The 12,649-nt window shown below is 41.6% G+C and overlaps 1 protein-coding gene across 1 annotated transcript in view; it reads right to left on the bottom strand.

Moving 5' to 3' along the window:
* Nucleotides 1-12,649, bottom strand: part of LOC123486424 (usherin-like) — a gene marked incomplete at its 5' end in the record, with an annotated part of 64,384 nt that overhangs the window by 18,591 nt on the left and 33,144 nt on the right. Inside the window, 4 exons of the mRNA XM_045217731.1 lie at nt 885-1,032; nt 1,758-1,909; nt 5,437-5,584; nt 5,805-5,967. Coding sequence (XP_045073666.1) covers nt 885-1,032; nt 1,758-1,909; nt 5,437-5,584; nt 5,805-5,967 — 611 coding nt within the window. The remainder of the gene's footprint in view (nt 1-884; nt 1,033-1,757; nt 1,910-5,436; nt 5,585-5,804; nt 5,968-12,649) is intronic.

Raw genomic sequence — 12,649 nt, 5'->3', positions numbered from 1 at the left:
AATACATTTTTATCCCACTCTGTAACACAATAAAATGTGACAAAATCCAAGGGGTCTGAATACTTAGATGCATTAGAAATTAATGGTAAATATTGTATTGTGTCATTTTGGAGTCACTTTTATTGTAAATAAGAATATAATATGTTTCAGAACACTTCTACATTAATGTGGATGCTACTATGATTACGGATATCATGAATGAATCGTGAATAATGATGAGTGAGAAAGTTACAGAGAAACACTGCTCATATGTATAAAAATACCCTCAAATAAAAGGTGACATTCTGTACTTTCGCCTCATATGAAACATTTGATCTCAAATCTAAAATGCTGGAGTATAGAGACAAATTAAAAGTTTTAGCTTCATTGTCCAAATTAATACGTAGAGGAGTGTATATCTGCTTTATTGAGTGTGTGTGTGAGAGAGAATGTGTGTGAGAGAGTGTGTGTGTGTGTGCTTGCGCGTGTGTCTATGATGATTACTCTGTGAGTCCGGGCCAGAAGCTGACCGAGTGAAGTGGCACTTAACCCCTGTCTAGAACTTTTATCAAATAAGCACTTTTTACATCACAAATACCGCTGACAATACACACCACGCAAATTACAAACAGGCAAAATAGCCCATTCTGTCTTAATTTCATTGTCGTTATTAAGTCGCTTTTCGAGATGCAATCTTTATTGCTGTCATGCTTAGTAGGCTGTTGTTGAGTGGGCATTAAATCTTTATAACAATTCATTATAGAAATCACCTTAAAGCAAATATTTATTAAGTGTGCAAAGTGTGTGTGTTACCTAGTTTTGTGTAGAGTGCGTGTGTGTGTGTGTGCGTCTGTGTGCAGGCTTGCTTGTGTCTGTACGTTCATACGTGTGTGTGTGTGTGTTACCTGTGTGTGAGTACAGTAGAGTATAGGTGATGTTCCCATTAGGTTTGGCTGGTTGGCTCCACTTGGCCCTGAGAGAGGTCGGTCCTTCACTACCAACATCCAGCACCACGGGACCTACTGGGGCCATCTCCAACGTTCGCCTCTCCACCTGGACAAACACACACACGCATGGAGAGATACATTATTATCGTCATCATCAGTAATCAATCAAACAAATTGTTAGTGAAAAGTGCTTTCACAGAAATCTCCCCGCATCCCTCCCTGTCTCCCCTGCCCCTCTACCTCCCCTGCCCCTGCTATCTTCCATTGTCCTCTAGCCCCCTCCCCTCTGTACCTCACTCTGCCCTCCCCTCCTTAGCCCATGCAGTGCTGCGTTGGCAGATCTGTGTATGACACTAAATATGTTTAGCCATATTGGAGAAGAGCCCAGCCCATCCCAGGCCCTGACTCCCTGAGTGACATTTCTCCCAAATGTCATCGTCACCAGACGGCCATTTATTGAACTCTAGAATCGATCACCTTTATAACGCCTGCCAGCTGACACACACACACACACACACACACACACACACACACACACACACACACACACACGTCAGCAGCATTATCATAATGCAAATGTGCGTATGCAACTAAAGGCTTAGCGCATAAACACTACATGTAAGTGTGTGTTGAACCTGGTTGCTTCTGTGTGTCGCTCTGGATGAGAGTCTGTTAGATGACTTATGTGATGTAGTTGTTGAGCGGCTTTTATTAAAATAATTTAATAAAAATAAGTGGGTGTGCGTGACAGTGAATGTGTGTGTATGTGTAATCATGTGTGTGTGTGTGTGTGTGTTTGTATGGTTGTGTGAGTGTGTGTGTGTGACTCACCAGTGGTCCCAGGGCACAGCCCTGTGAGGTGCAGGCCTGTACTCTAAAGCTGTGTAGACTCCAGGGAGACAGGTGGTCAACAGAGAACCACAGGGAGGAAGAGTTCTGGACCAGCACACCGTTCATCCACACTCCATAGCTGCTGATCACTCCTAGAGGAGAGGAACACACACACACACACATGCAAGGACACACAGACAAGGACACACACACACACATGCAGGGACACAAGGACACACACACACACATGCAAGGGACACACACACACACACACCCTGTCAGTAAACGAAATCACAAGGAATTATCCTAACATTATTACAGGCACATAAGGAAACAGCATGTCTCTTTTCCCTCCATACGGGGCTCAAAAGATCATGTTTGTGGTAAGAACCTTTTCTGTTTTAATTATGCGTCTGCCCAGAGAAAACCATTTCACGTCTGTGTAAAGAAATGAAGACACAAAGCAGACAGTAATACATCTCCACACTTAATATGTCCCATAGTCAGCTGGTGTGCATCCCAAATGCCTTCTTATTCCCTAATTAGTGCACTACTTTTGACCAGAGCCCCATAGGGCTCCATAGCTCCATAGGGAATAGGTTACCATTTGGGCAGCAGAGCCAGTGAATCGGTGGCTGTGAGAGTGTTGTAATAAGCCCAGGTTGATATGAAGCCTAATGCATAACAGGTTTATTCTCCAGCTTGTCTCCATGTTTCCCACACTTTAATCTCCAGCGGGATTAGCCAACAAATCCCTAGGAAAATTGTGAAAAACTCCTCCAGACTTCTAGTAGTGTGGAACCAAGCAAATCGTATGGGGTCCATATTGACTCCACATTACAAGCAGCCAGACGAAAAATACAAAGCATTCTTTATGAAGAATTAAAGTATTTGGAAGGCGTTTTAAGTTTGAGATAATCGGGTAATTGTGATTAAAGTTTTTTTCAAATTAAATGGCTGTCAGATTAGCAATGCTGTAATTTATCACGTCTAATAGGAGTTTAGGATTTATGGAGCCAAATGCACACACACTATATTATACACACTATGTATTATACACACATCTTTCACAACACACACACACACACATGCTTTACACATCGTACACACACTATACACACACACTGAACATGTGAAACTGTGCATTCTAACTTTGGCGACTACTAAGTATTTTGAAAACCCCCCACTTTGGGCTGGATGTGTCAATGTGTAGTTCATACATGCATAATCTATGAGCAGAATTACTGTCTTAACTCAATTAGCCACGAAATCCCTAGTTTGAAAGCGACTATTTACTGGAAGCTGTGCAGTCCCATTTTCCCTAAATTTTCCCCCACGTGCCCCCTAGCAATTAGAGTTCCAGCCAACGAACTACAGCCCCTTGCCATTTGAGTGACAGAGAGAGACCACGACGTGGTGCACATACAGTATCTGCACATATGTGATGTAGTACACCATTTTTGGGGACCACTTTTGTCTCGTGAGCGCTACTTTCTGAACTACTAGCTAAAAGGTATACAAAATATCCAGAGAATATGTGTGTCAAATGCACATAAAATCAACAGTGTAATGTTTGGATTCAGTCTTGTGTCAGGTGAACTGTTGTGTCCTGACCTTTGTTCTAATAATTGTCCCATAATCTCCAAACTGTTCCCTTTCAATTACTACCACGGTTGTGCATATGCTTTTCATATTTCTTCTGTAAGAAACATTTACATTTAGCCCTATATATATGTAGGCCAATTCCCACGAGTGTAAAGGGTTAAACAGGATACAGAATTGCAATTAGAATTTGAATGAAAGGAAATAGAATTGAATTCAGTGAAATTCAAATACCTTTTCTGTTCTATATTACTGTAGGTGTAGTCTATACAAATATACAGTGCATTCGGAAAGTATTCAGATCCCTTCCCTTTTTCCACATTTTGTTACGTTACAGCCTTGTTGAGAAAATATAATTGGCTATTCTAAGCACTAAGGTTAAAAGAGTATATGAATATTGTTTCCAGAGAAAAGTTATATATTATTTGGTATCTGGAAGTGTGACCTGTCAGATTCAATGAAACTCTTATGTTCTATGAGAGGAATTTCTAAAAAAAATTGACTGAATTAAATTCTACTTCCTGTCACTCAAACTCAAATTTTAATTCTACATCCTCTGGCCAATTCAATTTGAATTTCAACTCATGAGTTGAATGGGAGTCAATTTAAAAATTCTGAATTGAGCTCAACCCTGATGGGAAGGTTACAGAAACTAGTGTGATCTTTGATAAAAATATGCATATATTTATTTGTTTGGCAGACACATGCAATTAAAGTGTTTGAATAAAACAACGTATACGTTTGTTAGATATCAACATTTTCAGCACAGAAAGCGAACATATTTTATTTTGGAAATAAGAGTATTGATTACCATATAATTTTGACAAGAGCAAATTAAGTCTCATTTTTAGCTGTGTATTTTCTCCTAAAAGCATGTACCAAACCATAATGTGACTGCACATAGTGTACAGACATCGTTGCGCTGTCTTTGAGCATCCCCTGACAACAAATGTGTTGCTACAGATGGCATTCCTCTTATAGTCTCTATGATACCAACAACTACATTTCATATCTAACTCAGAGGAGGTTTACATGTGATGGTTGTTTTTTAAGACATCCTGTCCTCTTTGTTGTATACACTTACCATACGTTGTTCTGATAAGTGCATCTACTAAATAACAGATAGTCAGCGTTTGTACTTGAGCTATGTTTACAGCTGTTATAATACATCATATAAAACAAAGTGAACATTACGAAACGAATAATGTCTGATTATGTACGTGCTTTTTATGTGTGTGTGTGTGTATGAGATAGGCAGCTCTCTCCTCTGTGTTCCCAGCCTGCAGTTCCCAGCTTCAGTCAAAAGAGAGCACTTGCCATCCACTTAAAGAAGCAGAAAGCTCTTACCAACGCTCTCTCTCGCTCTCTCCCCCTCTCTCTCTCTCTCTCTCTCTCTCTCTCTCCCCCCTCTCTCTCTCTGTCTCTCTCTCACTCTGTCTCTCTCCCTTTCTCTCTCTCTCTCTCCCTCCATATTCACAATAATTTTACAATCACTTATCTAAAAGTGTCTGTGACGTGTGCAGTATTCCAGAACATATTTGTGATGTGTGACTAGCATCCCTCAATTTTGGTAAACATCTCCCATTTTTGTAAAAATGTCACTGTCATAGGTGGAGCTGGAGGTGAGTGTACAAATACAAAGTGTGTGTACCTCAGTATGTCATCCCTGCCCAACCTCCCCCTCCACCTATGATTCTTTAATTGACCAACTAGTTTGGAATCAAGTGTCTAGTATGTAGTACATATGGTATGTACTATAGATACCAGGGCTCTCCAACCCTGTTCCTGGAGAACTACCCTCCTGTAGGTTTTTACTCCAACCCCAGTTGTAACTCACCTGATTCAGCCAGCTGATTACTAAAATCAGGTCTGCTAGATTAGGGTTGGAGTGAAAACCTACAGGAGGGTAGCTCTCCAGGAACAGGGTTGGGTACCATGTCTAGTATATCTAGTATATATAATATGAATTTATACAGCCAATGGTAAACAATTAATATATTTTCCTCTGTCACGCTAACCAATTATCAATTGTTCCTCATTCCCACATCATACCCCCTCCCCCTACCCACCTCCTTACCGTTGGGTGTGTCTGGGGGTGTCCAGGTGATGTTGAGGGCGTGGGGGGAGAGAGGGGTGACGTAGGGGGCAGGGATGTTTTCAGGGGTGGTCTCCTCTGTGTGAGCCTCGCTAGGGGGGCTGACGGAACAGCCTCCTCCCGTACACGCCTAAACACATGGGAAACACACACACACATATAAACATGCACACGCACACAAACAGGAAACAAGGTTTACAAAATAAAGATGAGTGTTTCGTTTGAACGCATAAAGTTACGTATAAATGTAATAACATTAATATATTTAATAATTTGTTATTAAATGTAATACATTATACAGTATAATATAATCCTCATATTTAACTGAGAGTGTATATGTGTGTACTCACAGATACAGTGAAGCTGTAGGTGGTGCCTGGTGTCAGGTTACGGAGGGTGTGGTCTTCAAACAGTTCAGAGCTGTTATACACACACACTGGCTCCTCCCCTTCTACTGACAGGTACACACTGTAGAACTCTAACACACCATTCACCTGCTCAGGACGAGACCACCTGGAGAGAGAGAGGGAGGGAGGGCGGGGGTGGAGGAAAGGGAGAGGGAGGGAGGGAGGGAGGGAGGGAGGAGGGTGGGGTGGAGGAAAGGGAGAGGGAGGGAGGGAGGGAGGGAGGGAGGGAGGGAGGAGGGAAGAAAGAAAGATAGAGAGAGAGAGGGAGGGAGGGTGAGGAAAGGGAGAGGGAGGGAGGGAGGGAGGGAGGAGGGAGGGAGGGAGGAGGAGGAGGGAGGGAGGAGGGAGGGAGGGAAAGAAAGAAAGAAAGATAGAGAGAGAGAGGGAGGGAGGGAGGGAGGTAGGGAGGGAGGGAGGGAGGGAGGGGAAAGGAGAGGGAGGGAGAGGAAGAGAGAGAGAGAGGGAGAGCGTATCAATATATACAGTATGTATTCTCTTAATATAGCAGGACTTTCATCGAGGCCTGAGTAAGTTCCACATACCTCCTTTTTACTGGTCCATTTCCCCGACCACTATGCTGCCACATTGTGTGTGTGTGTGTGTGGGTGTGGCAGAGACCCCCTGGCTCTTCAGACAGTCTTTATCAGGCCAGACGAAAACACACACATACTCTGCTGGGGTTGACTTTCCATGGTTTACCCAGCTAGCACATTTGGTTCCTTGGAAGTTGGGTGGACATATGTTTTTGGTTTCACATTGGTTGTGGGAACGAAGCCATACATGTCTTGACTGGTAAAACTGAGAATAGAAGTGAACATTTTGTCTATTCTGGGAACGTTTATTTTTAGGTTGCAGGGAGGTTCTGAGAACGTTTTATTCTGGTTCCTTAAAACTTTCCCTGAATGTTTCAATAAGAATTTTAATAACACTGCTAGATTATTTTGGGCAAACCTTTTTTTTACTACAAGCACAGATAGGACACATGGAAATGATGTTCCTTAGGCATTGATCATGCAAACACATAATTGTTTTTTGTGACACAGCATCAGTGAGATTCAAACCTATAACTTTCAGTTTTCTATCCATGGAATTAATCCACTGCGACACCAGGATGGAGATAGCATGCCACATTTTTTATGCATACAAAGCTGTTCATTTTAGTATTTTCAAACAGACCCAATTTTAAATTAAAGAAGCACTCATTAAGATCAGGTGTGGCCAATTAGTGGGCGCAGCCAACACAACTGAACACACTTAACAAGATAGAGGGTTTTGTTGATGCTGAGAATGTAATGTATATATACAGTGGGGGAAAAAAGTATTTAGTCAGCAACACACTTAAAAAGATGAGAGAGGCCTGTAATTTTCATCATAGGTACACGCCAACTATAACAGACAAATTGAGAATTTTTTTATCCAGAAAATCACATTGTAGGATTTTTAATGAATTTATTTGCAAATTATGGTGGAAAATAAGTATTTGGTCAACTACAAACAAGCAAGATTTCTGGCTCTCACAGACCTGTAACTTCTACTTCTCCTCTGTCCTCCACTCGTTACCTGTATTAATGGCACCTGTTTGAACTTGTTATCAGTATAAAAGACACCTGTCCACAACCTCAAACAGTCACACTCCAAACTCCACTATGGCCAAGACCAAAGAGCTGTCAAAGGACACCAGAAACAAAATTGTAGACCTGCACCAGGCTGGGAAGACTGAATCTGCAATAGGTAAGCAGCTTGGTTTGAAGAAATCAACTGTGGGAGCAATTATTAGGAAATGGAAGACATACAAGACCACTGATAATCTCCCTCGATCTGGGGCTCCACGCAAGATCTCACGCCGTGGGGTCAAAATGATCACAAGAACAGTGACAAAAATCCCAGAACCACACGGGGGGACCTAGTGAATGACCTGCAGAGAGCTGGGACCAAAGTAACAAAGCCTACCATCAGTAACACACTACGCCGCCAGGGACACAAATCCTGCAGTGCCAGACGTGTCCCCCTGCTTAAGCCAGTACATGTCCAGGCCCGTCTGAAGTTTGCTAGAGTGCATTTGGATGATCCAGAAAAGGATTGGGAGAATGTCATATGGTCAGATGAAACCAAAATATAACTTTTTGGTAAAAACTCAACTCGTCGTGTTTGGAGGACAAAGAATGCTGAGTTGCATCCAAAGAACACCATACCTTCTGTGAAGCATGGGGGTGGAAACATCATGCTTTGGGGCTGTTTTTCTGCAAAGGGACCAGGACGACTGATCCGTGTAAAGGAAAGAATGAATGGGGCCATGTATCGTGAGATTTTGAGTGAAAACCTCCTTCCATCAGCAAGGGCATTAAAGATGAAACGTGGCTGGGTCTTTCAGCATGACAATGATCCCAAACACACCGCCCGGACAACGAAGGAGTGGCTTCGTAAGAAGCATTTCAAGGTCCTGGAGTGGCCTAGCCAGTCTCCAGATCTCAACCCCATAGAAAATCTTTGGAGGGAGTTGAAAGTCTGTGTTGCCCAGCGACAGCCCCAAAACATCACTGCTCTAGAGGAGATCTGCATGGAGGAATGGGCCAAAATACCAGCAACAGTGTGTGAAAACCTTGTGAAGACTTACAGAAAACGTTTGACCTGTGTCATTGCCAACAAAGGGTATATAACAAAGTATTGAGAAACTTTTGTTATTGACCAAATACTTATTTTCCACCATTTCTCATTTTGTCTGTCATAGTTGATGTGTACCTATGATGAAAATTACAGGCCTCTCTCATCTTTTTAAGTGGGAGAACTTGCACAATTGGTGGCTGACAAAATAATTTTTTCCCCCACTGTACACTACCAGTCAAAAGAGAGAGCGAGAGAGTGGGGGAGAGGAAAAGAGAGAGAGAGAGAGAGAGAGAGAGAGAGGGAAGGAGGGAGGGGGAGAGAGAGAGAGAGAGAGAGAGAGAGAGAGAGAGAGAGAGAGAGAGAGAGAGAGAGAGAGGGAACAAGGGAGGGAGAGAGAGAGACTTGACTTGTGATGCTCTTTATTGAGACATCTTAACTGACTTAAAACCACAACAAAACTCCAGTGAAACCTTACCCCATAAGAAACTACACCAACTCAACACCAAAACACCATACACAATACACGTACCAAACCGGACACATATATTTTTCTTTGTTATTAACAATAATTAATTTCCCAAACATTACAGGCATTTATGTGTTCTTGTTCTAATTGGCCCACACCCCCATAGAAGGCCACTCCGTTAGGAGCACTTTCAATTCTAATTGGCCTAAGACCCAATAGGCACCACTCCTTAGGACCACTCATTTTTCTAATTGGCCCAGGGCTCAGGAGAGACCTCGCCCCCCCTAGGACCACCAGTCACACCTTCAATGTGAACCATTTTGAGAAGTGATGAATGTATCCAGTGGTTGGTATGACTAATGAGTGTGTTACTGTACAATTAGCCTGACTAACTAATCTATCACATTACTCAGCTGATTTATACTGTGTCAATAGTGGCAGTAATTCATTATATCATTGTGGGTAGTGAAACCAGAAGTGAAACCAGAGAGGATTTTTTATACAGTGATTTAATAATTTATTTCAAAATAAGGCTGTTTAGAAACAACTCACAAGAAAATACAGAGCAAACACATTATATAGGCTAATATAAATGTGAAATTGACACCTATTAAAAGCTATAGTATGTATTAATTTCGAAGAGTAACAAATTGAGATTTCAACATTGGAAACACTAAATCTGATGAGTGTAGTGTGTGTACTGTAAGCGTGTGTTGGACAGAAACGCAGCGTGGCCTGTGTGTGTGTGTGGCCAAGCGAGGGCGGGGGGGTAGAGGAGAATGTGTTTCTGCTGATATTGTTTTGTGCATATCCAGCAGGCAGGCCTCTCAACCTTTCTCACAGGCAGATTGCAACACAACAAAAGAATATTGAACACGTATGATCCCTCCACCTCGTCTATTAGGATTCTGCTAACAAGGCAATACCTCTCAGCTCACAGGCCACAGCTGCAGCATCAAAGGAGAGAAACAGAGAGAGAGAGATATAATCTTTAATGTCAAATTACAGCAAAGCTCCTCTTTTTCTTTTTTCTCTCTCTATTCTCTCTCCATTTCTTCCTGTCATCACTTCTTTCTCTCACCAGTCTCCCTTTTCTAAAAATAAATATCTCTCGCTTTGTGTGTGTGTGGGTCCGTGTACTCCTATCTCCTCTATGTATTCTCCTTGTCCGTTTACTAGGGATGTGACAAATGGAAAACATTTCTTAACGTTTAAACAGCAATTTTTTATTCTGTTTTCCATTAAAACGATAAGAAGAATTAATAAAATACCACGCGAATTCACAATGCAGCTGTGCTGCTGCTGCTAGCAACGGTGTGGGTCTCAAGGTATGTCCCTTTCAGATGGTTAAGCATTGCACCTGTACTACCATTACTGTACCACAATTCTAACTCGCAGAGTTTGCATTTGCTTCTCATTTAACATCTCAAAGCATTGACTTCGCTGCTGTCGCTTGCCTTTCTCTGCCATTTTGGAGAGTCGACTCCAAAATAATTGATTCATTGACTTCTGAATGTCAAGATTCGATTCCCCTAGAAATCAACTCCTAAGATTCATTAGTGTTGGAATGGCGGAGACTGATTAGTTGTCATACTTCCGACAACACGAACACTTACATCTTTCATAGCAAGCTAGCGAGGGAGGGACGGAGAGAGAGGGGAGGGACACAGTATAGGCAGGTCGGCCACCAGGCAGACAGCGTCATAACCGCGCACTAGGCCTATCTATCAGCAATCAAAAGCTGTATCTTGCAATGGAATGCTGTATCTCACAATTTATTGGCTTGCAATGTCTCGCAACTTCAGTAAAGCAGTGCCTATAATCAATGAATAGGCTAGGGTATTCTACACGCAAAATACTGAAGACTAAACACACACTTGCACCATTAGTGAAGAGAAAGAGCCATCGCGAGGCTGTATGGCTCTAGTGGAAACCAATACTATTTTCAGGGCAGGTCTGCCGGTTTTGACTAGCAGAAGTTACTTTTCGTAGCAGGTTAGGAGAACTTACACAACAGGTTAGGAGAATTAACATGGCAGGTTAGGAGAATTCGGTTAAGGTGAGGAAAGGGTTGAGGCTAGCTAAAATTGTCCCAAACGACTCGACAACCAGGCCTGCCCTGAGAACTGTCTTGGTTTCCACTAATGTGATCCTGCCAGCGCGAGGGAGAGAGAGAAGGGGGCATGCAGAAAGAACCGTGGTGCACATACAGTGCCTTCAGAAAGTATTCATACCCATTGACTTATTCCACATTTTGTGTTACAGCCTGAATTAAAAATGTATTAAATAAGTAAAACATCTCACCCATCTACACGCAATAACCCATCAATACAAAGTGAAAACATGTTTTTAGGCATTTTTGAAAATTGATTGAAAATAAGATACAGAAAAAACTAATTTACTTAAGTATTCACATCCCTGAGTCAATACATGTTAGAATCACCTTTGGCAGCGATTACAGTTGCGAGTCTTTCTGGGTAAGTCTCTAAGAGCTTTGCACACCTGGATTGTACAATATTTGGCCATTATTCTTTTCAAAATACTTCAAGCTCTGTCAAATTGGCTGTTGATCATTGCTAGACAACCATTTTCAAGTCTTGCCATAGATAGATTTTCAAGCAGATTTAAGTCAAAACTGTAACTCGGCCACTCAGGAACATTCACTGTCTTCTTGGTAAGCAACTCAGCGTATATTTGGCCTTGTGTTGTAGGTTATTGTCCTGCTGAAAGGTGAATTCATCTCCCAGTGTCTGGTGGAAAACAGAGTGAACCAGGTTTTCCTCTTGGATTATGCCTGTGCTTAGCTCCATTCCGTTTCTTTTTTATCCTGAAAAACTCCCCAGTCCTGAACGATTACAAGCATACAAATAACATGATGCAGCCACCACTATGCTTAAAAATATGGAGAGTGGTACTCCGTAATGTGTTGTATTGGATTTACCCCAAACATAACACATTGTATTCAGGACAAAAGAGTTAATTGCTTTGCCACATTTTTTTGCACTATTACTTTAGTCCCTTGTTGCAAACAGGATGCATGTTTTGGAATATTTATATTTTGTAAAGGCTTCCTTCTTTTCACTCTGTCAATTAGGTTAGTATTGTGGAGTATTACAATGTTGTTGATCCATTCTCAGTTTTATCCTATCACAGCCATTAAACTCTGTAATTCACCATTGGCCTCATGGTGAAATCCCTGAGCAGTTTCCTTCCTCTCTGGCAACTGAGTTAGGAAGGACGCCTGTATCTTTGTAGTGACTGGGTGTATTGATACACCATCCAAAATGTAATTAATAACTTCACCATGCTCAAAGGGATATTCAATGTATTTTATTTATTTTTATCTACCAATAGGTTCCCTTCTTTGTGAGGCATTGGAAAACCTCCCTGGTCTTTGTGGTTGAACCAGTAGTTGAAATTCACTGCTCGACTGAGATCCTTACAGATAATTGTATGTGTGGATACAGAGATGAGGTAGTCATTCAAAAATCATGTTAAACACTATTATTGCACCCAGAGTGAGTCCATGCAACTTATTATGTGACTTGTTAAGCACATTTTTATTCCTAAACATATTTAATCTTGCCATAACAAAGGGGTTGAATACTTATTGACTCAAGACATTTCAGCTTTAAATTTTTTTTAATAATTTGACATTATGGGGTATTGTGTGTAGGCCAGTGACACAAAATCTTAATTTAATCAATTTAAATTCCCA

Source organism: Coregonus clupeaformis, unplaced genomic scaffold, assembly GCF_020615455.1.
Source record: "Coregonus clupeaformis isolate EN_2021a unplaced genomic scaffold, ASM2061545v1 scaf1199, whole genome shotgun sequence".
Lineage (NCBI taxonomy): Eukaryota > Metazoa > Chordata > Actinopteri > Salmoniformes > Salmonidae > Coregonus > Coregonus clupeaformis.
The sequence above is the reverse complement of the archived record's forward strand: the minus strand, read 5'-3'. Positions and strand labels throughout refer to the sequence as shown.